This window comes from Aulonocara sp. 'chitande type north' Nkhata Bay, linkage group LG12 (assembly GCF_057382095.1).
Source record: "Aulonocara sp. 'chitande type north' Nkhata Bay isolate Kocher_YH1m ecotype deep benthic linkage group LG12, A_spYH_male_GT1.1, whole genome shotgun sequence".
Lineage (NCBI taxonomy): Eukaryota > Metazoa > Chordata > Actinopteri > Cichliformes > Cichlidae > Aulonocara > Aulonocara sp. 'chitande type north' Nkhata Bay.
Window position 1 is genome coordinate 36,178,189 of NC_141355.1, and position 21,964 is coordinate 36,200,152.

The 21,964-nt window shown below is 40.3% G+C and overlaps 1 protein-coding gene across 3 annotated transcripts in view; it reads left to right on the plus strand.

Moving 5' to 3' along the window:
• The window catches only part of eeig1a (estrogen-induced osteoclastogenesis regulator 1a), a 31,130-nt gene continuing 9,166 nt past the window's right edge, over positions 1 to 21,964 (plus strand). The window contains exons 1-4 of one of the 3 annotated variants that reach the window (XM_086315441.1): positions 1 to 120; positions 345 to 507; positions 17,739 to 17,859; positions 19,901 to 19,930. In XM_086315441.1, coding sequence (XP_086171567.1) covers positions 365 to 507; positions 17,739 to 17,859; positions 19,901 to 19,930 — 294 coding nt within the window. In that variant the 5' untranslated portion in view covers positions 1 to 120; positions 345 to 364. Of the gene's footprint in view, positions 508 to 17,738; positions 17,860 to 19,900; positions 19,931 to 21,964 lie in introns of all 3 variants that reach the window. The other 2 variants (XM_086315440.1, XM_086315442.1) reach the window with 2 other exon arrangements.

Below are 21,964 nucleotides of genomic sequence, written 5' to 3' on the forward strand. Positions count from 1 at the left end.
TAGCTGTAGGTTCCTCCTCTCCGTACTCAAAAGAGAAAAGCAAGCTGAAATGTCTTTTTTCGTCATTCCGTGTTGTTGAACCGCGGCTGGTGAAAGCCAGAGGACCCAAAATGTCCCCAGGTGGGTTTTTTCATTACTTTTAACCAAACACCTCAAGTTTTTTTTCCCACTTTTACGGACATCTTTGAACGAAACGCTTAATTTGTTTTCAGATATCTGCGGTGAATCACGTCCTGAACAAGAGTTCTAATGAAAACACACTGAAAACACCAAGTCGGCACGTTTACTTTAGCACAGCCTTGTTTTTTACCGTTTACCGTGTTTTCCCCCGTTATTTTTGATAGCTTTGAGAGTCTTTTAAACTATGGCGTTCTTCGTGAAAAAGAAGAAATTCAAGTTTCAGACCCATCTTACCCTGGAGGAGCTCACCGCGGTGCCTTTTGTCAACGGCGTCCTCTTCTGCAAGCTCCGGCTGCTGGATGGAGATTTTGTCGCTACTTCTTCCAGGTAAATACTCCTGAAAACAACCTTAAACGTTTCTTCACACATGCAAAACATTGTTTAAAGTACCATGTTGTGGTCTCATACAGTTTGGAAGCAGTTACGGGAGGTTAAAGTGCATCTGTAGACTAAAGTGCATCTGTACATCTGAGCTTGCAATTACTGCAGTGTGTCTAAAATGTATGCAGGGTATATTAGTATATTATTTAGTACAGATTCGGTGGTTGATTTTTGGGATAAAGATGCAAAAGTTTGCATCTTAGCAGTCTCTGTTATTCCCTGTGTTGTTTTTAAACCTGTTTCTGCTCTGTTTGTGTTGCACCAGCTCGCTCCATGAGTCAGATTTAAACGCTGGGTGTTGCCATGTTAAGTGGTCTATCTGTGTATCTGCATTGGCACCTCTGCTGCACTGGGCTGCCAGACTAAAAACAGCAGCAGCACCTCTAAAACCAGCTCATACTGGTCAGATAATCTTGGTGTACCAGCTCTTTCAGCTGTGTCGGGGATGAGACGGGGAAGATAACTCTGATTTTTGGGCTTTTCATCTTCTCATTTGCGTCACATAACTTCAGATTTTCTTCTTCTGACCTTGATAACGTTCATAACTTTCATCTGTTTTTCCTTCCTCGTTCCTGATTTTCTAGATGAGATCAGGTGAAGGACACACAAGGTCTTTGCTTCAGTGTTTCACACTTGTTGAAGGTTGAATGGATACAGTGACTGTCTGAAGTCAGTTTAAGACCCTCCTGCTTCTCTCTCCTTCTTACAGACTGGCTTACTGAACTGACCTCATTGTGTAAAACAATATGAGGCACTACGCTGTTAGTCAGCTAAGTGCTTTATTGGCGGAGGATCTCTGAAGTGCTTTTAACCTGTTTATCAGATCCAACGATGAGACCACAATTTTCCAGATCTGCTTTCCTATTTCACTGGTTGAAATACTCTGCCTCTTTTTCTTCTATTACTGGGATGTTTCCTCACCCTGTTTGGACCTCATGTACATACAGGCCTGCTGAACTTCAAATCCCACAGCTGACACATGTGTATGTGGGGTGGGAGGGGGGGGTTCCTGTGCGTACTTAAAAAGCAGGTCATCCTCTTCATCTACCCACTCAGCCTCCCTGTTTGCACGTAGCATCACTGCAGACTGAGTGTGTGAGAGGGGCTCACAGAGGGGAAAGTAAACACACAGACAGATCGGGATCATCTTGATCAGGTTTCTTGTCTGCAGATGTTTCCGTTTTCTTACCTTTCATCAGTGTGGCGGGGAAAGCGGTTTGGGACTTCTGTGAGGAGCAGATAATCTCACGGAGGGAGCAAACCTCTGCGGTCAGAGCCCAAAACCTAGTTACTTTGGAGAACATGTTAGTAAATTCAATTACAACACATTTAAAAACAACAGACAGTGACAGCAAGTGATCAAAACATAAGAACATTTTTATTCATTTCTCATGGTTTAAACAGCAACTCCCACTGATTTCAAATCTTAAGGGTGGCCTGGCCAAGGCAGTAGCCATACGAGCTTTAAAAAAAAAACATGAAAATGCAACAAATAAAACATGAAATAAAAGATCTCTAATGTGATATACTATATACAAATACACACAACAAAACACTAGTGGTTTCACCAGAAAAAAACATCAACGTCTCCTGATGATGCTTTTAAAATCATTTGTAGATATAATTTCCTCACCCAGGTCATTTCTAAAATAAGTCCTCAATAGTAACGCTGTGGGAATCTTTAGTTAGATCAATAAAATCAGATTTATGGCCATCTGCATAGGTGTACTGAGTTTGATTGTATTAAATATTGAAACAGAAAAAGTTTAGGTTATCTGGTAAATGGCAGTGATATTATAGTGCTTTTAATTTAACGTTAATGGTGCTCTTAACCTAACACTCAAGAACTTGGAGTCCAGTGGATGCATAAGGGGGAACTGTACGGTTCAGCATCTTGGCCAATGATACTTGAACATGAGACTAGAGGAGTCGCGGATCAAACCACTGAACTTCTGATTGGTAGACAAGCCACTCTACCTTCTGAGACAGCTTTATTGAGCCTCAAATTTGAGAAACGCTTGTGCAAAAGCTGATGAAACTGGAAACGTGATGTATAACAAGAAGCAAAAGCTACTCTAGTGGAATCCACTGACTTTTGCCAGTTTTGTGTTGTAATATAAACACAGAGGTCTCTGAGGTTCAGGGAGATCCATTGTTTTTATTTTCTGCCTTCAGAGGATTGCAGCTCTCACTAAAATGTTTATCTGTCAAACTAAAGCTCCCCTCTGCTGAGGAAAAAAGCGAACTAAATGCCTCCCCTTTCCCTTTCTCTCGGCTCATGTCCCCTGGAGCAAGGACGGCAATGTCTGAGCCCTCTGTGCCCTCAGAGGTCACTCTCATCTCGGGTGGTTATATAACAGCTCAGTCCTTCCCTGGGATCAGTTATCATCTCTGTGACTGAAAACAAGGGCTCTCTCAGAGGAGGGGACAACAACCGTGGCACAGGGAGGCTCCCTCCACGGCGGACATTAGATTAGGGTTATGTCATAGATCTGACAAGCCCGGTCTTTGTATGCAAGGCCCCGCCTCTTTGAAGGTTGGGGACAGTTGGGGTGGGATTAACAGCGAACGTGTCCAGGGGACTGCGCTGTTGGAAGCACAGAGGGGATCACATGCTGCAAATGTGACTGTCTAGCTCTCAGAGCAGCGTGTCAGGGCTTTTTATTTAGTACAATTGGAAACTTTTTACTGAAGCCATAAAATACTCTAGAAAGTGTTTACTGAGGTAAATGGGTAACCAGAGCAGTCGCCCTCCTGTCTATGTGTCATCACTGTTTTAGCCGATGCTAGCTTGCAACCAACCAACGCTCTCCTTTGGAAACATGAGCCGAGAAACAAAGTGTTAACTGTGTTTTTTTTTGTTTTGTTTTTTTACTGTGCAAAATCAGACTCGCTCAAGGCTGAGGTTTTTTTTTTTTTTGTATTTTTTTTGAGGGGGGTTGTGTGGCGTCTTTAAATGTTGTATTTTGTCTGAAGAGCAGTTACGGATGACACTAACTGGGGTTATCAAGTCAATTTCCACACTAGAAAAGACAAACATAATATATTTGGAGTCTTGTAGGCGGTGCTTCCCTGCTGGGGTGGTATTAAAGGCGACTGAGTACTATGAAGAAAAATTTATTATATCATGGATTTTAAATCTCATCTGGTGGTAAAAGACTGCCCTGTGGTTTCAAATATCTGTGCGGTTTGTTAATGCTGTTATGGTGGCTTTTACATTAGTCTGAATGACCACAGCAGTGCCTTGCAGGTGGATGTTGCTCAGGTTTAAGCAAAGGGTTTAACTTTTCTGCTTAATAACCTTGTGTTTTCTCCAGAGCCCCTCTAATGTCTGCATACCTGCTGTGTAACACATTGGAGCAACTGAAACTAATAAAGGAGTGTTTTTGCAGGGGTTACTCTCAGTCTGAACTCTCTCTAATGCCACAAAGTGGGTTAATGTTTATACCAAAATATTAAATTGGTAATTATTTTTAACGGGTGCAGTAATTGTTGCCAGCTTTGTGGTTGTTTCGGGACTTACTTGGATAGTTTCAGTTTGGAGATATGTAGCTGCACCCTCCCTGGAGCAAACTGTGCAGAGCTTAGAAGAAAATTGTGAATCACTTCAAGACTTTGCATTGTCTAAGGAGACTGTTAAACATGAGCTTTAAAGTCTAGCTATTGGTGGAATAACTTGGACCCCCCCCCCCCCCCCCCCCGCATGCACGGACTTCTTAGAAACTGAGCTAGAAACGGCTTGAAAGAGTTCAGGGAAACAGAAAACAGAGTTGTACTTTAGTTATAACCTTTTTTGGGAGTTTAGCGTTCTGCATTTATCTTTGTATCGAGGGGTAATTACACTGCAACGAGTATATTTTTATAAAAGTAATACAGTAAATCCCTTTCAGATTGTTTTGCTAATCGAGTGAAACGTTCCTCCAGTTGTCCTGCCTTCATGTAGATCCCAAAAAGGAATGTGCAATCAGCCCCAAGAAGCCCGTAATCACCCAATCCCTTTTTTCCTCTTAAATCTTTCCAAATGGTTTTGTATTGAAAACCAACAAAGACTCGTTCGAATTTGATTTTTCTTTGGTGCTCACTTTTTTAGGCCATGTGAATATAAAGAAGGCTAAAGATTACTCAAAGTATTTTTTAGAAAGTATAGCTATCTGGGAGGTTATCAGCATTCGAGAGTGTCCACTGCGTCGAGTGTGTTGGACTGCTTGTGGAGAATGTGTTTTCACTCTGTAGAGCTATAGAAACCAGATGGTCTCCGTCTTGATTTGGCAGAAGAACATGCTGCAGGAGTTTGCAGGCTTTATCAGCTCTGATTCTTACGGTTCAAAGTTTACATTTTGGACATTCAAGCTGATTCTTTTAATCCATGCTGCTCCTGATATTTCACCACTGCCTGACACCAGTGTGAAAACACAAACACATCAGCCCTTGATGTATTTCTCTGGCCCTGCTGTGACCATTCCTGATAGATAAGCAGCAGGAGATGGAGAGTGTTTCTGTGTTTCTAAGAAAAACACAGGACTTCTGCAGCGATTTGAGACTCTGAAGAAAGTGTGATCACTTTTTATGACTGCATAGTTATGCCAGTTGTACCTGGCCGACTTTTCCCTGGATCTTGTTCTTATTAAGAATAAAATCTTGTTTTTGTTTTAAGTTTAATTTACACTTCTGTGTTCAGTCTGTATAGCGCCTATGGTATAGCCTGTGCAACAGGCAACACAGTTAGCCAGCATTTTCATTTGAGCTAAGTGCCAGTGTTGCAACTGGTCCGCTTCTTATTCAGTCATTCCAGAAGGAGGAAATGACATGTAGTTACATTTCTGCATGGAAATTGTGTTGTAAATTAGATTTAACAAACATCTATAAATCCAACTCAATGTGACTAATGTAATTGTTAGCTTTGACTGGATGCTCACAGGCCAGAGCTCTTGGAAGATGTAAAGCAGAGGGACAATTATGAATTGTCATAGAAGTACTGTGTGTGTGTGTGTGTATATTCATGGCACTTTGGTGTAGTAACAATATGGACTTCCCTCTGCTCTCTGTCCCTGTGTGGGGGGGGACATATGGGACTAACATTAACATGTCCTAATAACAAATAAAAGTCCTAATGTGACCACTAATACTTTGGATTATGTTCGCACTGATTTACTCACTTGCACTTCAGTGTATCTTGCTGGCTCAGTATTGTGTTGCGCTGCCAGCAGTACTTCCAGGATGTAGTTCTTAGGATGTTGAAGTATCATGATCCGTTGGGTGGAGATGGCAGTTTCCGGGCAGTAGTTGTCGCACATCACCGACACTACTGCTGACTAATCCAACATATAATGATGAGTACATCAAAGGCATTGTAGCCCGCTTTAACTGTATAAATAGTTTATATCAGTAAAGAGAATCCAAAGTAGACTTCAGTGATGAATCTGTTCTCTTAGTCACAAACATCTCTGTTAATGTGTGCCACCCTACTTCTTCTGCACTCCGTGCTTTAATGTTTTATTTCTTCTACACAGTTTATAAAACTGTATCACGGGGCATTTAGTCATTCTTTGTATCTGTAAAGTTTTGGCTCGAGCGAAAGCAGCTGCAGGGGAGTTCAGTGGAAACGCAAGCAGGAAACCATCCAGCCACCTCTGTTTTAAACCACTTTTGGCAAATTCCCACCAAAATGTACCTGCACTGCTTTAATGCACAAGTGTGCAACCATGATGAATATTGGAGCCCCTTATTTTGTTAAGTCTACAGATGTGTGCCACGTGACAGAGAGAAGGGAACGTCCAAAACAAAAAATAAAACGTAAGGAAGACATCCAGAGAGGAGCGGGTTTGCGAGGAGAGTTGAGAAATACGACTGGGACGTGGCGCTCCTCAACAGCTGTTTCCTGTTTTCCTCTCACTTTTCCAGCGGTTAGCGCTTTGCTGGGATGTGAGGGGAGGCGCGTGGGGTGTGGCGGGGGGGTTTTTGGATGTTGGTGGTCTGGTATCTGACCAGGTAATCAACGTGAACTTCCTCCATACAAGGGCTTTCCTGTTGTGAAACTGATTGTTAGGGATTGCAACTGTAGAGCTGACCTTTTTCATTATCACACATGTGTGACAGCAGAGCTTCACAAAAGTTGACTGCAACCAACAAGAGACGAGAAAGTCGACTTTATCAATAGTCAGAATGACTCCAGTGTTAGGTTAAGGCCCCGAAGAGGCTCGTTGATTTGATTTCCCTTGTGGGTTTAAGATTCCAGAGCCCAGACTGTGGTGTTTAGCCGCATATAAACCCGCTGATGATTGCATCCAAATTACAGCCAAATTATTATGACATTAAAATGTAAGAACTATCAGTTTGGTTTGCTTTTTTACTCCTAAACTGACAAATAGTGAAAGGAAAAATAGCCGTCAGTTTTACAGAATGCATAACTCTTCTCTGTCTTATAATTGTTTTAAGCTTTAGGTTTAGGATGTTAGTTGGACATTACAAAAAGAAGGTTGATTTTCCAGGTGGTGTTTGACCTAAACAGTTACAGATACAGGTGAATGCAGTGGTATGCTGACATTTGCCGTTCTTTTCCTGAAAAAAGCTTACCGTTTAGTCCAGCTCAAGGTTATGTGAATAAAAGTGATACTTTTGGGTGGTGAGGTTTGCCTAGAAGAATGAAGAGGTGCTTGCACTGTCTTCATCCTACACTGGTGCTAGTCTTCTGGGTTCTCTGTTGTATTTTGTTTTGCTTCCATCTGCAAGGGGCGGTTGGGGTCATGGTGAAAACTGTAGCCGGCAGGAACAGGAGTTTGCCCTTGCAAGATAGGGGTCATGGTCAAAACCATCCGCTAATCCTGCTTCCATGTCTCCCACCATTTTTGCCTCGTTTTCATTAAATAGATTGGTTTAAATCTTAATTATAGAAATACATGATATGATGGTTCTATAGTTAATTTGTATTTGTGTTAAATAATGTTTTCAGTATTGAGCAAAATGAGTAGGACTGATGTAACAAATTTCCCACGTGTGGGACTAATAAAGGTTATCTTATTTGCTGTAACTGAGCATGTTGTACTTCACTGTAACCAGGGCCAAACTACCTATGAATTTGACATTTAATTGATAAACTTCCCATTTAAACATATTATTTTCCAAGAAATACTGAATCATCAAAGGGTTCCACATGTGAGCTGTTTAATTACTACCTTTGAAGTCTACGTTACCATTTGCTCTACTCATTTCCCCTCAGTTCCCTTCACTGTCTGAAACGAGCCGTTTTAGATCCCCCCCCTTTAAGGCCACCCTCCCTGTAAGCTGACTTTCTTCTGATTGGCAGAGGGGAGATGAACATATTTGGGACGTCCCCTCATACAGAGCCAATAGTAGGACAGAATAGTCTGTTTAGAGTTGTTTTAAGCTTTAGGTTTTGGCTCGCAGGGATTATTTGTACATGCGCTGACCTTGTTATGTGAAACTTTGGTCGTGTTTAATTTGAACATAATGACAGATAATAAAGAAAAATAGAAAAATGAGCCGCTGGACTAACACTGACACATTTACACTGATGATGATCAGTAGGTGTATTTAAAAAAAATAAAATAAAATACACGATAAAAAAGTTAAAGCAGCTGGAGGAAGTAACTGTTGTGCTCGAATGGTTGTTAAAAGGGTGATGGCGTCAGCGAGGATCGACCCTGTGGCTTTCTGACTCCTCGCCCGTTCCTGTCCCCGTCCGTGGACTCTGCAGGATCCGTCTGCTTCCTCAGCACTCTGCCGTCTGGCTGTTTATCTGAGCGCTCGATACGACCCGACCGGGGTCCTGCCTGAATGTTTGTGTTTCTTGTGCGGCCGCGGGCCCCCGGAGCCACGCAGCCGGGATGAGCGATAAGGATCCCGCTCTGCCGACATGTTGAGTCATCACATGTGAGGTCCGGTGGAGGGGCAACTCAAATCACAGGCCACAAGTTTATATCTCAGTCTTGCAGGCTGAGTTTAGTGTGTAATCACAACTTTAATGATTGTTAGTGGAGAGATTGTCTTTGCTCTAGGGGTCATTTAGGCTCAGTTTTCCCACATTACAAGAGAACTGAACGTCTGAAGAGCAGGAACATGAACTCCAGTAATCTAGCCATGTCAGTTTTAATAATGTTTTTTGGCAGCTCAGAGAAGGTCGGAACAAAACTGATTCCAGTTCCTGTAACTTTAGCTCACCGTGATGGATTTATTTTTCATCATGTAAGGGTTTCCGAACAGCAGTAGCAGATGTGATTCGTAGATTATGGTGCTTGAACCCCTGAGACACCACAAAACTGTTTGTCAGAGATGAAGCAGGCTGTAAATAAATAGTCAAAATTTAAGGAAACTGTCCAAGACGACTTTCTGTGTTAACATTTTAAAAGAAGTTGGTGTTTTAGAAAATGCTTTCACCTGAAAAAGATCAGCGTTCTGCTCAAGACAGGCTGGATTAACACAGTTGCACACAAACATAAGAAAAGATATGTAAACTTGTGTAACATTGACAAGATTGTATAGAGCTGTCTTAGCCCACCACAGATAACAAAAATAACACCAAATAAATGATAAATAGTTCCTAATAAAGACAACAGAACAGGGGGTGCTGCTGAAAAGGGTTAAAACTGTGCATCGCAGCCTAGTTTCCGCCGATGTCCACCAGTAAGGAGCCAGTCCTCACAGACTTCCACCAGCACAACAGTACAAGCTGTGGTTTATTTATTTATTTTCTTTATAAGTTGCACGTTTTAAATCTGTTTCCTGTAGTTCATTTGTAAACTGAAAAATTAAGTTATTTTTCATGTCGAGGTGTTCCTGTCTCACCCTTTTTCTCATGCTGTGTTTCCGGTTTTTGTCTCCACTGTATCTCCTCAAAAATACTCTGAAGAGTTACTTCATATCCTTTATTTGCTCTTCTTAGTTTTAACCTCGTTTCCTATGTCCTCTTCCTGTCCTCCTGTGCTTTTGTCACTCAGTTTGCAGATCTTATGCTTTACTAATACTTCCCAGTCTAGCCAGGATGTTACCGTTTTATTTAATCTGTTGGTCTTCTTTGGTTTTGGTTTCATTATTTGACTTCAAACCTGTTCTCCTGTACGAAAACCTAACTGTGTTTTCAGTTTGATCGATGGTAAATTAAATGTGGATAGTGATGCTCGTTGTAGAAGTTTGACAGCTTGTTTTCAGCTGCTGGAAAATATGCTTGGATCAGAGCAGATTTCTTTTATAAATACTCGTGATTTGGTTCAAACGTACCGGATGATGAAAGGGTTGCCTGCAGGACAAGCGCTTGGAAGAGGACAGGCACAGTCACGGCCTCCGTTTAGTTTTTTTTTTTCCTCACAGGCGGTTTCATGTCCTCTGTTTATGTGAGCTCTGTCCGGCTGTGGTGAGAGCAGTTTCAGCATCTGTCTTCTGTCTCTGCAGCTTGTTTTTACTGAGCTGCAATCGCAGCACAGCGCAGAAATGCTGCTCCCATGAAGTCTTTCATTTTTGGGGGGTAAACCAAGTGTTTTTGAAGCCTCTAAAACAGTTTATATAAGGTTTATTTTAGTAAGTGAAAATGTTTAATCTGTGTCCTTTGTGATGTGTGATAGTGCACATACTTGGTAAGAAAGAATGTATTCTTTACAACATTCTGATGTCTGTCAGAAAAAATAAGTCCTTTTTTGGCTCATGGTTAAACTTGAAGGTTTTGTTAAATCCTACTTACAAACAAATGGGATCAAAATATATTGGTAAAGTTTTAACCCACATACTGTCTCACATAACAGATTATGGATTAGGATGAAGACAGCTGATAGCTGTAACATCTTTCAACAGCTTAAATGTTTGTTTGTTTTTTTTGACAGTTTCAGTATCAAACTTTCTTTTTGTTTTGTTCTATATAAATGTTCATATAAGGTGAACAACAAAGCAGCAGCTGTTTGTAGGTATTTCAGTATAGCTTTAATAACAACTTGTATTTGTAGGTTTGCAGCAGTTTTGAAATTTACTGCAAGCTGTGATCAGAAGGAGTTGAAATGACGCAAAAGCTCAGGTGACGGTGCTTTCTCCCTGTCATTGTGTTTGGTGTGTTACTTCTTTTGAGGCTGTCACTGCACTTATGGTAACCGAACATGTTGTCATCAACCACATTGATGTCGTTTTACATCACTTGTCTCTCCACGAGTGACTAAGTGAGTGAGGAGCAGTAAAAGGAGGTGCACTCAGACTGAAAGTGTGACTAACGGTGTGAATATCATCAGCAGTAGACTGACTCTCTAACTGACCAGAAATGAGATTCGTCCAAATAAATTGAATGAACAACTACAAAGTCAGTTTATTCTGACTTTGAACGACTGTTTTTCTTTTCCACCAACACAATGCTGGACTTTCCACTAGAGAAAGTGGGATGTTGGTGCCAGAAAGCTGCTGCTGGCACAAAATTAACTGCGTGCATCACAGGTATTCTGTCTTCTCTGATTCTTTTATGTATTTTAATGTTTTAATGCTCCAGCCAGTTCTGCCTTGTTAGCCTTTGGGAACCATCCCACATTCTGATAAGTTGCAGAGCCACACCTTAACAGGAATCTGTATATTTTTCCAGTTTTCTTTTCTCACCATATATTTATTTTATAAGCACAAAGAGTTTGAAGTTTGAAGCTGGGTTTTTGTTCATACAAAATCCTGTATTTGCAGCTGACTCTTTTTCCCAACTTCTTCCAGCTGAGGTGAATCAAACCCCCTGATACAACATGTTGACCTTTTCCTTTTAGGTCAGTGTTGAGTGACAGGGGCAGCCTTTGCAGATTTTAATTTCAGGGCTCATGTGCGAGCTGTACGTAGACCTCAGTCTTAATAAATGTCTGGGTCAGATCAGAATTGAAACGAGGCGGCTGCTGGATGGGGATTTGGAGTGTTTCCTTTGGTTTTGTTCCAAGGTTGTTTTCGTTACAGACAGCCGAGGCACATGTAAAGAGCAGAAGCCAGAGCTGGTGTGAGCAGAGCCAGAAAGCACTCTGTTAAAACCTCTTCTGCAGAATTTGGGGTAATGGGGGAGAAACTCACGGCAGCCTCCTCCTGCATTAAAGGAAAAGTGTGAGAGTGAAAACAGGGAACAGAAGAGAGTCAAAGGCAGCAGGTGAGATTAGAAACAAACACCTTGTAAAAATGTACCAGGGTGAAGCCGAGTGTTGGTGTGAGCTGCTCCTCCGCCTCCTCCTCCTCCAAGCTGCTGGGAAAGCGGTCGGTGGATTTGAGTGCGAGGTTTCCATGGAGCCTGAACAAAGCCATCTGGACTGAGGAATGTGGTTTGGGAACGCTCCACCTTACACACTGACTGACCAAAAGCGTGGGGTCCTGATAAGTGTGTGTGTGTGTGTGTGTGTGTGTGTTCTTGTGTTTTGACTCTTCTTGGAACCTCACTTGTTTCCAGGGATAGAGATTAAAACATTTTACCTTCCTTCACCTCTTTATATGGCCTGTTTGGGAATTAGACTTTGGTGAAGGGTTAAAGTTTTAGGAGGGGGTTGTGCATGTAGTAAGTTACAATAGATTCTCTTGTCATTTGTTTAGAAGTTAAAAACTCAAATTTTGATTTTAATAAAAGCAACAAACTTTCTTTGGATAAGCCAGCACATGATGTCTGATTATTTTAGCTCCATAAAGCCGTAAACAACAGGTTTTATATGTGAGTAATACTGCCTCTTCTTTGTAATAGACTTCCAGGCTAATAAATACAATAACAAGGAATAAATAATTTAAATGTAGCCAAAGAACACCGTTTAGGGCAATAAAAAACATAGAAGCAAAAATGTAAACTGTTTAGTACTTTTAATTCTTAAATTATCTTAAACAGAAAACACATATTACATGCTTTTATATATGCAAGTGTGATCTGTTCATTCCCCTGTAGTAGGATGAGTTGCTGTTAAAAGACAAGAGCTCTGAATAATATGACTAAAATGTACTCAGAATAGTATTTAATTCATTGTAAACGTGCAAACGTGTAACTGGCTCAGCTGTTTAACATTTGCTAACTGTGAGAAAAAGAATTAAAAGAAGAAGGAAAAACATAGTGGTACAAATCACACAACACATCGTGGAGAGCTATGAATAAAGATGAAGGGGGGATGGGAGTGTGAGGAGCAGCTGCTGCTAACTATAGACACTGTGCGTGTCGTTTGAGACAGCTCGACCTCATGTACACTGAAGTGGCTGAAAGTAAAAGTAAAAAAAAAGATTTTTAACTGAACTCCTGATCTGACTGTCTGACTGGTCCAGAGCAATGTTTTTAGGCCAGTTTTCCATAAATTTGTGTAGTAGTGTTTCCTTAAAGAGTGCAAGCAAATTCATTATGCATATTCATGGGCTACACATGATGAATTCTTTTGATTTTAATTTAACATGTAAGTGACCCAAGTGTAGAAGTGGAAGACTAAAGGTGGCATGTTTGTTCTCCCCTATGAAGTTTTTTCAAAGTAAGTTATGTTTGATGCAAAAACATCTGCTAAGCATGGACTATAAAAGATGGACGTAGCTTCTGGTCTGAAAAGTGAATCCCGTGCACAAATGCTTTAAAGCTGCACTTTTCTTAATGGCCACCAGGGGCTGATACCCATTGTTGGTAAAAGACCAGTCCTGTACAGGTCTGTGGGAATAACGGCCTTCATATGAGACCTTAGTAAATACCTGATGAGTTTATGTGGTCAATCACTCGTTTGAAATGATGAAGTATATTTTTTAAAACAGGATTATTCGGGCTAATGATTTGTGATTAACAAGTTTTTAGCCAATGAGCATTCGGTTTTCCAGTTGGATCTATCCGGCAAGATGGCGAGAAAGCTCATCTTGACAGTTTTAAACTTGACTTCACAAACCAGCAGAGCACATGAGAGTAGCTGCGCTTTGGGTAAATTCAGAAAAGTAATCACTGATTTTTCTGGAGTTAATTATGCCTAATGGAAATGTTGCAAAAAACCTAATTGACGACAACACAGACATCCATTTGTTCGTCCATCAATCCATCCACCTGTCCAGCCATCTGTCTATGCATCATCTCCATTATCTTATCTAAGGTCTGGTTGCGGTGGTAGCAGGCTAAGCAGATTATACCAGACATCCTTCTTCGCGCTCAGCCTTTCCAGTTCCTCCAAGGGGATTCTAAGGTGTTCCCATGGTAGTAGACCCAGATGTCAACCCAGCAGGTTCTGGGTCTTCCCCAGGGTCTCTTCCAGTTGGATGTGCCTGGTCTCCTAACCAGATCATCAAACTTCCTCAACTAGCTCCTTTCGTTTCATAGAAGCAGCAGCTCTACTCTAAAGATCCCTCTGGATATCTGAGCTCCTCATCCTACCGCTAATGCTGAGCCCAGCCACCCAGCAAAGGAAGCAAAGCTGCTTGTGTTCACAGACTTATTCTCGGTAATTCAGAAGTTGACTCGATGAGCTGAGCGTGTAGGGATCATCTACAAAGTGTAACAGGAAAAACTAAGATACTTCAAACACACATCACTGGTCTTCTGTTGGTTTTGCTACTTTAGTGTTGGAATAAAGACTTTTTCGAGTCACTTTTGTACTGTTTCATGAATATCCTGCAGCTTAATTCATTTTCTTTTTTGTTGTATTGGTTTTCTGTGTTGAGCAGTCACTGGGAGTTGTTTGAGTGTAAATGTTCCTCTGTACAGTTCGAGGGTGCTGTGTGGGATTGGTGAGGAAACACTTGGTGTATTGTCACACTAACTTTTAAATCCAAAGGAGCTGTAATAGAAATTGAGCTCATTAGTGCTGATCACGAAGCCCGCCGTGTCTGTGATTTATATGTGGTGGGATTAAGGAGGCGTCACGCAGTTTAAGTGACTCCAGAAACATTTGGCTGTCCATTTAATCTATTCCTTCTCAGCATGCTGTTACAGACTTTCCAAAATGAGCTGTTTGCCATTTAGAAGGAGAAAAACATGACTCTTTTTTTTCATCTCATTTCACTCCTGATTGACAGAACATTTACACAAATTATGGGGCTTTTCAGCAGGATGGTATTTAACAGAAATGTTTGGCTGACAAGATGATGGTGATTCACAGTAAAGTGTAGATTCTCATAACTTCACAATAATAAATACTAACCTTTACGTAGTGTTTTCGTCCCCCCATAATGAGCATGCCCTATAGTATTTTAGAGATTTAAGAACAACTTGAAACATCCTGACTTTGGCTTTTTTTGGATGTCTCTCCTTTAGCACCAAACATTTATATTTAGGTGCAAATAACACACTGCTACTCGCAACGAAACACTGCTGGCACATCTCAGTAAATTTTAACTCAAATACCAAAAAAAAAAAGACGTTTATCAACAAAAAAGACATTTTCTTACCTCATTTTTGGTGGAGGTAAGAAAAGACAACCTGTGAAAACACCTAAAAGTTTTACAAGTTTAGACACGTTCAACCTAAAGGAAACTGCTTGCTTTAAGCAGAGCCATTCTACTTCCTACTGATCCCATTGTACAGCAGTTGGCTGAATTGAAGCCTAGCTAAAATACATATTTGATTGCATGCAAAATGTGGAAGTAAACAAAACATTTCTTACAGAGAGGCCAATTTAGCCATATAAGCTAGCTTTCTGCTAATTAATGCTGGTTGGTCATCTAAGGTTTTACAGGGTGTTCTTCCTTGACGGTACCCATTTACAAGCAATAACTTGAAGTCAGAAGCATAATCACCCCACAGCAGAAACTTCCATGTGTGCTTAGGAAACATCTGGATTTAGTAGTTTATCACGAGGTGTTAAATTAAAATGACAGATGATATAAAGTGTTTTATCGTACTGTGATCTCCCCAATATTAACAGAAAGATGTTTCACTACAATTGAAACCCACAGAGGGAGAACAAAGAAATGTTCATGTTGTCAAACCCTTGGTTAAATGATCAAAATTATAATTTTTTTAACCCATGAAATGTAATCCGACAATGTTCCTGCTCATTCTGCAGAATGTGTGTCTTTTCTAAAAACTCCAAGTCCACAGAGTGTATGTTCACGGTTATATTTAAAGTTCTTTATTGTAACTTATGGTGTGTTTATATTAATAAACATTAACTCAGGGCTGGCTTCAAACGTTTGGCACTATGTCAAAAAAGGCGTATTATGTGAAATCAGTCATCTGTGTCAGAATGCTTCACTGACTCATGTTTCAGGGTGTTTGCTTTAATAACGGTAGATGACTAGTGACTGTCAAAGCCGGACTGGAGATTCTGTTTGTTTGCTCAGTACATGTATAAGAATTGTTATAAATGACACACAAAAGATGATGAGAGCAAACCTGTGGAAGAATCTGTAACAGCCCCCAAAAAGAAATCCGAAGCAAAACTTTTTTTATTTGGGGCAAAATCTGCAAACTTTTTAAGCATTAAAAAAAATAAATAAATAAAAGATTTACTGGCGATTCTGTACATGTGTTGTTGGTGTCCTCGAGGCCACTGAAACTGAAGCTAAATTGGTAATCAAAATAACTTCCCAGAGAGGGATGCAAGTGGTGAGACTTGCTTATAGAAAGACTTTGGCTTTATTCCTCAGTGGTTCTTGTGCTGGCATCACAATAACTGGGAATGATGGCCATGTCATTCCTGAAAATAGAACCATTTCTGGGAATTTTCCTATTCTAGAAGCTCAAACATTACAGAACATGCTCATTATGGGGAGAGATTGCTTTGACATTTGGGAATGCGGGTGCACAATGGTTAGCTTTCAGTCTTTTTTTTTTTTTAAATAACCAACTAATGGATACAACTTTGACAGTCAGTGACTCTAAATTTGAATAAGAGTTTTAACTAAAACTTTTATTCTTTGCTTTAGACTTCGCTTATGACTACATTTCAGTGGCGCTGGAGGTGGTTAGTTCAGTAGCCCCAGTGCTTCCTGACTTCCTGGTGGCTAGCCTGACCCCAGATAAGCTTGTCCTGAGGTCAAATGTACTTTACCTTCTCTGTCTTGGACTCCACCTGCTAACCAGAACCTTCAGTAAGTGTTAAACTGGTTTTTGTGCTGTTCCACTGAGGAGACTGAGACTCTAGAGAAGAATAACGAGTGCTAGCGTCAGTCTAAGCCCACAGAGTTTGAGTTCACTTTGAGAATCGGCTGATTTGTTTGAATCTTGCAGCTAAAATGTTTGCAGATGCAAGCATCGTCCAAGCTGCCAATGCCACAAATGAAATCTGATTCTGTGGGAAACACTTAAATTGGATAGATTTCCACGAACATTTCCACATGCTTAAAAGATCCTGCTGCAATGTCCAAATACCAGGAAGGCTAATGACATTACCATTAGCTACAATAGTGGTATGCTAAAATGCGCTTGCTTATTTTAACAGCTTATGTTTTATATTTATTAGAAATAAATAAAACATGAGTTCTAAAATAGAAACAAAAAAGATCTTGATGTCACACCGGACTGCAGAAAATCCAATTTTGATGGGAATTTCATCTTACCAACACGTTACACATCAAGTGCTTTATTTGATTACGAACTCCAAAGATCTGGATGCACATTTTCCCATCAGCTGCTGTTGTGGCGTCTCTAGGACACTTCTCAGGAATTTGTTTTCAGGAACAAACAGATCACTGAGCCGGTCTGTTTTTACACCTATTGTTCTGTTCCCACACGTTAACCAGGATGCATGGGTACTTAAAGGTTTTTCACAAGCCAGTCTGGGTTTTCACAGAAGTCTCGTCACCATTGTAAACCACTTCCTTGATGGGTTTCTTGTCAGTCAGACAGGTGGGAAAATCAACATTGTAGGTCGACGATGTGGGGTTTGTGTGAGAGGCCGAGACAATCGTAAACGTTTTTGAAATGAAAAATTGTAATCGGTGTCAGAAGCCCTGGGAGCCGACTCTGCCCTGCAGTTAGTTTTGGAAAAACTGGATCATGACATGCTTTCTCAGCACAGCTCTGATGAATCTGATCCTCAGTGGACACACTGGTCATGAGGCTGTGAGACGGGTATGACAGGACTGGAAAAAATGTGACGTTCTGAAGGCAGAGAATATAGCGATGTTTGTTTTGACCTTAAATTGAGATTGGGAAAATATTCTGCTTTTAATTTAGGTCTGTGTATAAATACAGACTTTATGTTTGTGCAATCTGGCATCGTTTTCAAGTGAGGAGTATGAAGAAATGCAAAGGCACTGCAAAATGTAATGAAGCCTGTTTTTCTGTCTTACAGAGAGGAGGTTCACAATCACTGTGTGCGCTGGAGGAAGAGGTTTACCTTTGTGTCCAAAATGAGCGCCAACCCCCACACTGGAGTTCTGGACCCGTCTGTCTGCAGGGTGTCAGTCAGGAAGGTACGCCTGTCAAAGTGGCCTCGTCAGCTCTGGGGACAAACTTTGGGTTCCTAAGCTGCTCAAAAAGATGAAGGGAACACTCGATCGCAGCAAAACACAAAGTCAGTTAAACTTCAGGGAGATCAGCCTGTCCAGTTAGAAATAATTCAATTCAAAATGTATTTGTATAGCACATTTAAAAACAACAGAGTTGACCAAAGTGCTTCACTGTTGGTTAAAAACAAGAGAAAACAATAGAGAAACGAATACAGATAAATAAGAAGACGGTGAATTAACAATAAAAACATAAAACAGGCCTGATGGTGCTCATACTGAACTCGAATTTAAAGCCAAAGTAAAAAATTGAGTTTTAAGACTCGATTTAAAAGACTGAATAGACTCTGAAGTACGAATCTCCTCTGGCAGATTATTCCAGAGTCTGGGTGCTGCTATTGCGAAGGCCCGATCTCTATGCTTCAATCGAGACCTTGGTTGTGCTAAGAGCATCTGGCGAGATGATCTCAGTGCTCTTTTGGGGTCATACATGTGGAGGAGTTTGTTTAAAAAAACAACAAAACAAAAACTAGGCGCCATATTATTTAAAACTTTAAAAGTAAGTAAAAGAATCTTAAAGTCAATACGATATTTTACAGGGAGCCAGTGTAAATTTGCTAAAACTGGAGTGATGTGTTCATACATTTTAACACCTGTTAAAAGACGTGCAGCGGCATTTTGGACGAACTGCAAGCTATGAAGAGATGAGTGTTGAAGACCTAATTAGAGAGAATTGCAGTATTCCAGTCTAGAGGTGATGGAGGCATGGATAAGTGTTTCTAGGTTTCTTGGAGGAAGATAAGGCTTAGCTTTGGCAATTTCACGCAACTGATAAAAACTTGTTTTCACAACTGTAAACTATTATGAATCCATTTCAGCTGGTTTGGTGCAGAGGATGTAGACAACAGGTTTGCTGGAGAAGCAGCAACAGGGCAACTCCTTAAAAGCAACCCCTCTAACCCCTCCTGGCGGATTTAATTATTTATTTATTTATTTATTTAAATTAAAACTACAGCCTGAGATGGTACCTGCACAGAGAGGGCCAGTTGGTGATGTACCAGTGCAAACTGGGTTTTGGCATTAAAAACAGTAATTTTGGTATTTACACTGTACTGATAAAATTGTTTATAAGAATTGTGTAGAGATTTTTTGCAACTGACCATTTTGCATGTGTATATCTGGGAGTTCCAAGTGTAGGGAGGAAAATGTTGAAATCAAGCATGCAAATTTATTTTCTAACATTTGCAACATGCAATTTACTGCTAATTGTGCTGATAATTAACACAGATAAAAACAAAAAAACAGGTTTTATTTTTTGTGCTTGATATTCAAATGAACTGAGTGTGCCTGTGTTTAGAAAAAAGCGCAAATTTTGTTAATCACTAGTAAAAGTAACCACATCTATGAGCTCTGAGGATTGGACTTGCATCCTATTTTCCCTGTTCAGAAAATTTGGCTCATAGTCAGTCTCCTCCAGGATGGTACGTTCATATATGTCATGGCATTTATGTCTGAAGTTTTGGTTCCTACCAAAGAGGTTTTGCTGTTCCAATGGAAAACCCTGAACAAAAAACAAAAAAATTCACTAGGACTGATGAAAATCTCTGTAATTCCTTTTAAAAATTGTTTAAGTAGGCTTTAATATACAAGAGCTTATCATTTTTCTTCTTTCTGCTAAGAAAATGATGGAAAATGATACCAAAAGACATCAGACCATAGTCTTGTAAATAGGGACCTTTTCTGATTTGTGATATATGTTAAGTCTTTTAAACATTAAACCTTAAGTCTTTTCAGTGTAGCTGGTGTAGCCACCGCCACAGAAATGCAGGCTTGATGCTAATTCTCCCATGTGAATGCCACCTCAGCGGCTCACTGAGCTACACCGGAGCCATGTGTGTGCCCTCAGCCTTTAATTTCATCCATCTTTTAGGAGCCCTGTAATCAGAAGGATGCTGTAATATGAAGTTGAATCATTCAGTTCATTACAGTCTTCCTGTTTTCCCTGCAGGAACTCAAAGGAGGAAAGGCGTACACTAAGGTAAGAGCTCCTCACCTCTCACATTCATAAACACATACAGTTACAGATGAGCGGTTTCATGTAAATATTAGCATTCCCTGAAGTGTTTGGCCAGCATTCCATCAGCCGGACATGAAAATGAATCATATTCCCATCACATTTGCCCAGAATCTGCAGAAACATCCTGTTAGCGTCTTCCTATCCTTAACCGTAACTGTAACCGTAAAAGCTCCGAACAAATGAGTAGCGTCTCGTAAATGTAACTCCAAGGTCAAACCCCCTCGTGCACATAAACTTTTGTTGATCCCTGGACGTTGCTGCCCGACAGGAACCGTTTCCTCTGCATTCGCCTCGTTCTTGATTTAGATTTCCTTCAGTTAAATATACCTCGCTTCCCTCCTTAGAAGACGGCTTCCTTAAACACACACCTAAGAAAACAGGACCTACCCCAAAGAATCTGGGAACACTTTTCTTGAGAGGGCTATAAAAATAAAATAAAAATAACATCGTTTCCACCTGGCAAAAAGCTCTGTGGTCTGATTTTGAGATAAAGGTCACGCAGACCCTTTCTTATCAGTGTGATCAGTGGCTGTCTTTAAATCCCTGATTGACATCTACAACCAGTTCATCAGCATTAAAACATTTACTGATAAGAAGTGGAGGAAGAGGTCTTTCATCAAGTGGTTTAGGGTGAAAAAAGCAGGATTATTGAAGGAGTATTAAAAGGGATTAAAGGATCTGCCTTATGGCTTGTAAACAGGGCTGCTGTACATAAGAAAAATAAGATCCTGAGATGGAAATGTTAAATTGTGTGGTTTGATAGCTGGTGGAAGCAAATCATAACCAATAAAGATTATTTTATAAATCAGTTTATAAAGATTTCATGGTTTTAATCTTACTGGCTCAATGTTGTGCTCACGTGAATGTAGTAATGTCGGAAATCTGCGAATATTTGCTCCCGAATTGGTGATTGCAAATTGGATGAGAGGTAGGCTGCTTAAAGAGTTTACCATAAAGCTGTGAATGAAGGTGGTTTGTAGTCTAAGGTGCTTTGAGTGGTCAGTAAGATTAGAAAAACACTATAAATGTCAGTCCATGTCTTGTTCAGCTCATTTCCAGGTCCTTATTTCCATTCTTGCACTCTACTAGAGTAGCTTTGCATGATTTCAAGTTCAAAATAATCCTTATCTCATACCAGATTAAACAGACCTATTAAATCCTCTCACTTTCATGCAACTTTTTTCTGATGAACTGCTTTGCGCACGCAAAAGGAATAATGTGCAGGTGGATGGGGCTTCTGTGCTCTTAAGATGACCATATTAGGGATATCCCCTCTCCATGATATCATAAGGCCAAGAGTAGAAAAACACGTCAGAAACGAAGCTCTTAAGCAGTGTTTGGCTCACGAGGACCTCAAAAATTGGTCATATTTAATGAGAATTAACCACTGAACATTAAATCTATAAAAGAAAAACTCATCTGTCGAGTAGCATAAACAGAAAGTGCCACACTTATTTACTAATGTTTATGACCATGCAACAAGTGGATTGCTTTTAACCTAAATGTTTTATGTTTATCTGTTGTAAATCTGCCATCCTAAAAAGGAGTAAGACATCTGAAACAGTTGGGCTTTGAAGTGGTTTGACAGATAATTATAAAGGAAAGAAATGGATGTTTAAAGTCTGCAGAGGACATTTAAAAGAAAGACTGTAGTTTCTACAACAGAGAACCAGTGAAAGTGAAGATTAATCAAACTAAAACTGATAAGATAAACTGATGTTATGAAACTATGTAACATCAGTACAATAAAAAAAAAAAAGGATACTTAAAACAACTTTCAAAATGCAGGTTTCACTCTCAGTCTGGGTTGATGTCTGTAAAGACTGACTTGTGGTTTTTGCACTCTGTCATCTGCTTCACACTTCAAACGCTTGTGACGATAACTGCGTAAAATTACTTGGCTTGCTAAATGATGGGTGTCTCAGAAATCTGCTTTACCTCGAACGTGTGCCAAAAATAAAGACCGGGGAAGGCCTCCATTAGAGCAGCTTGAAT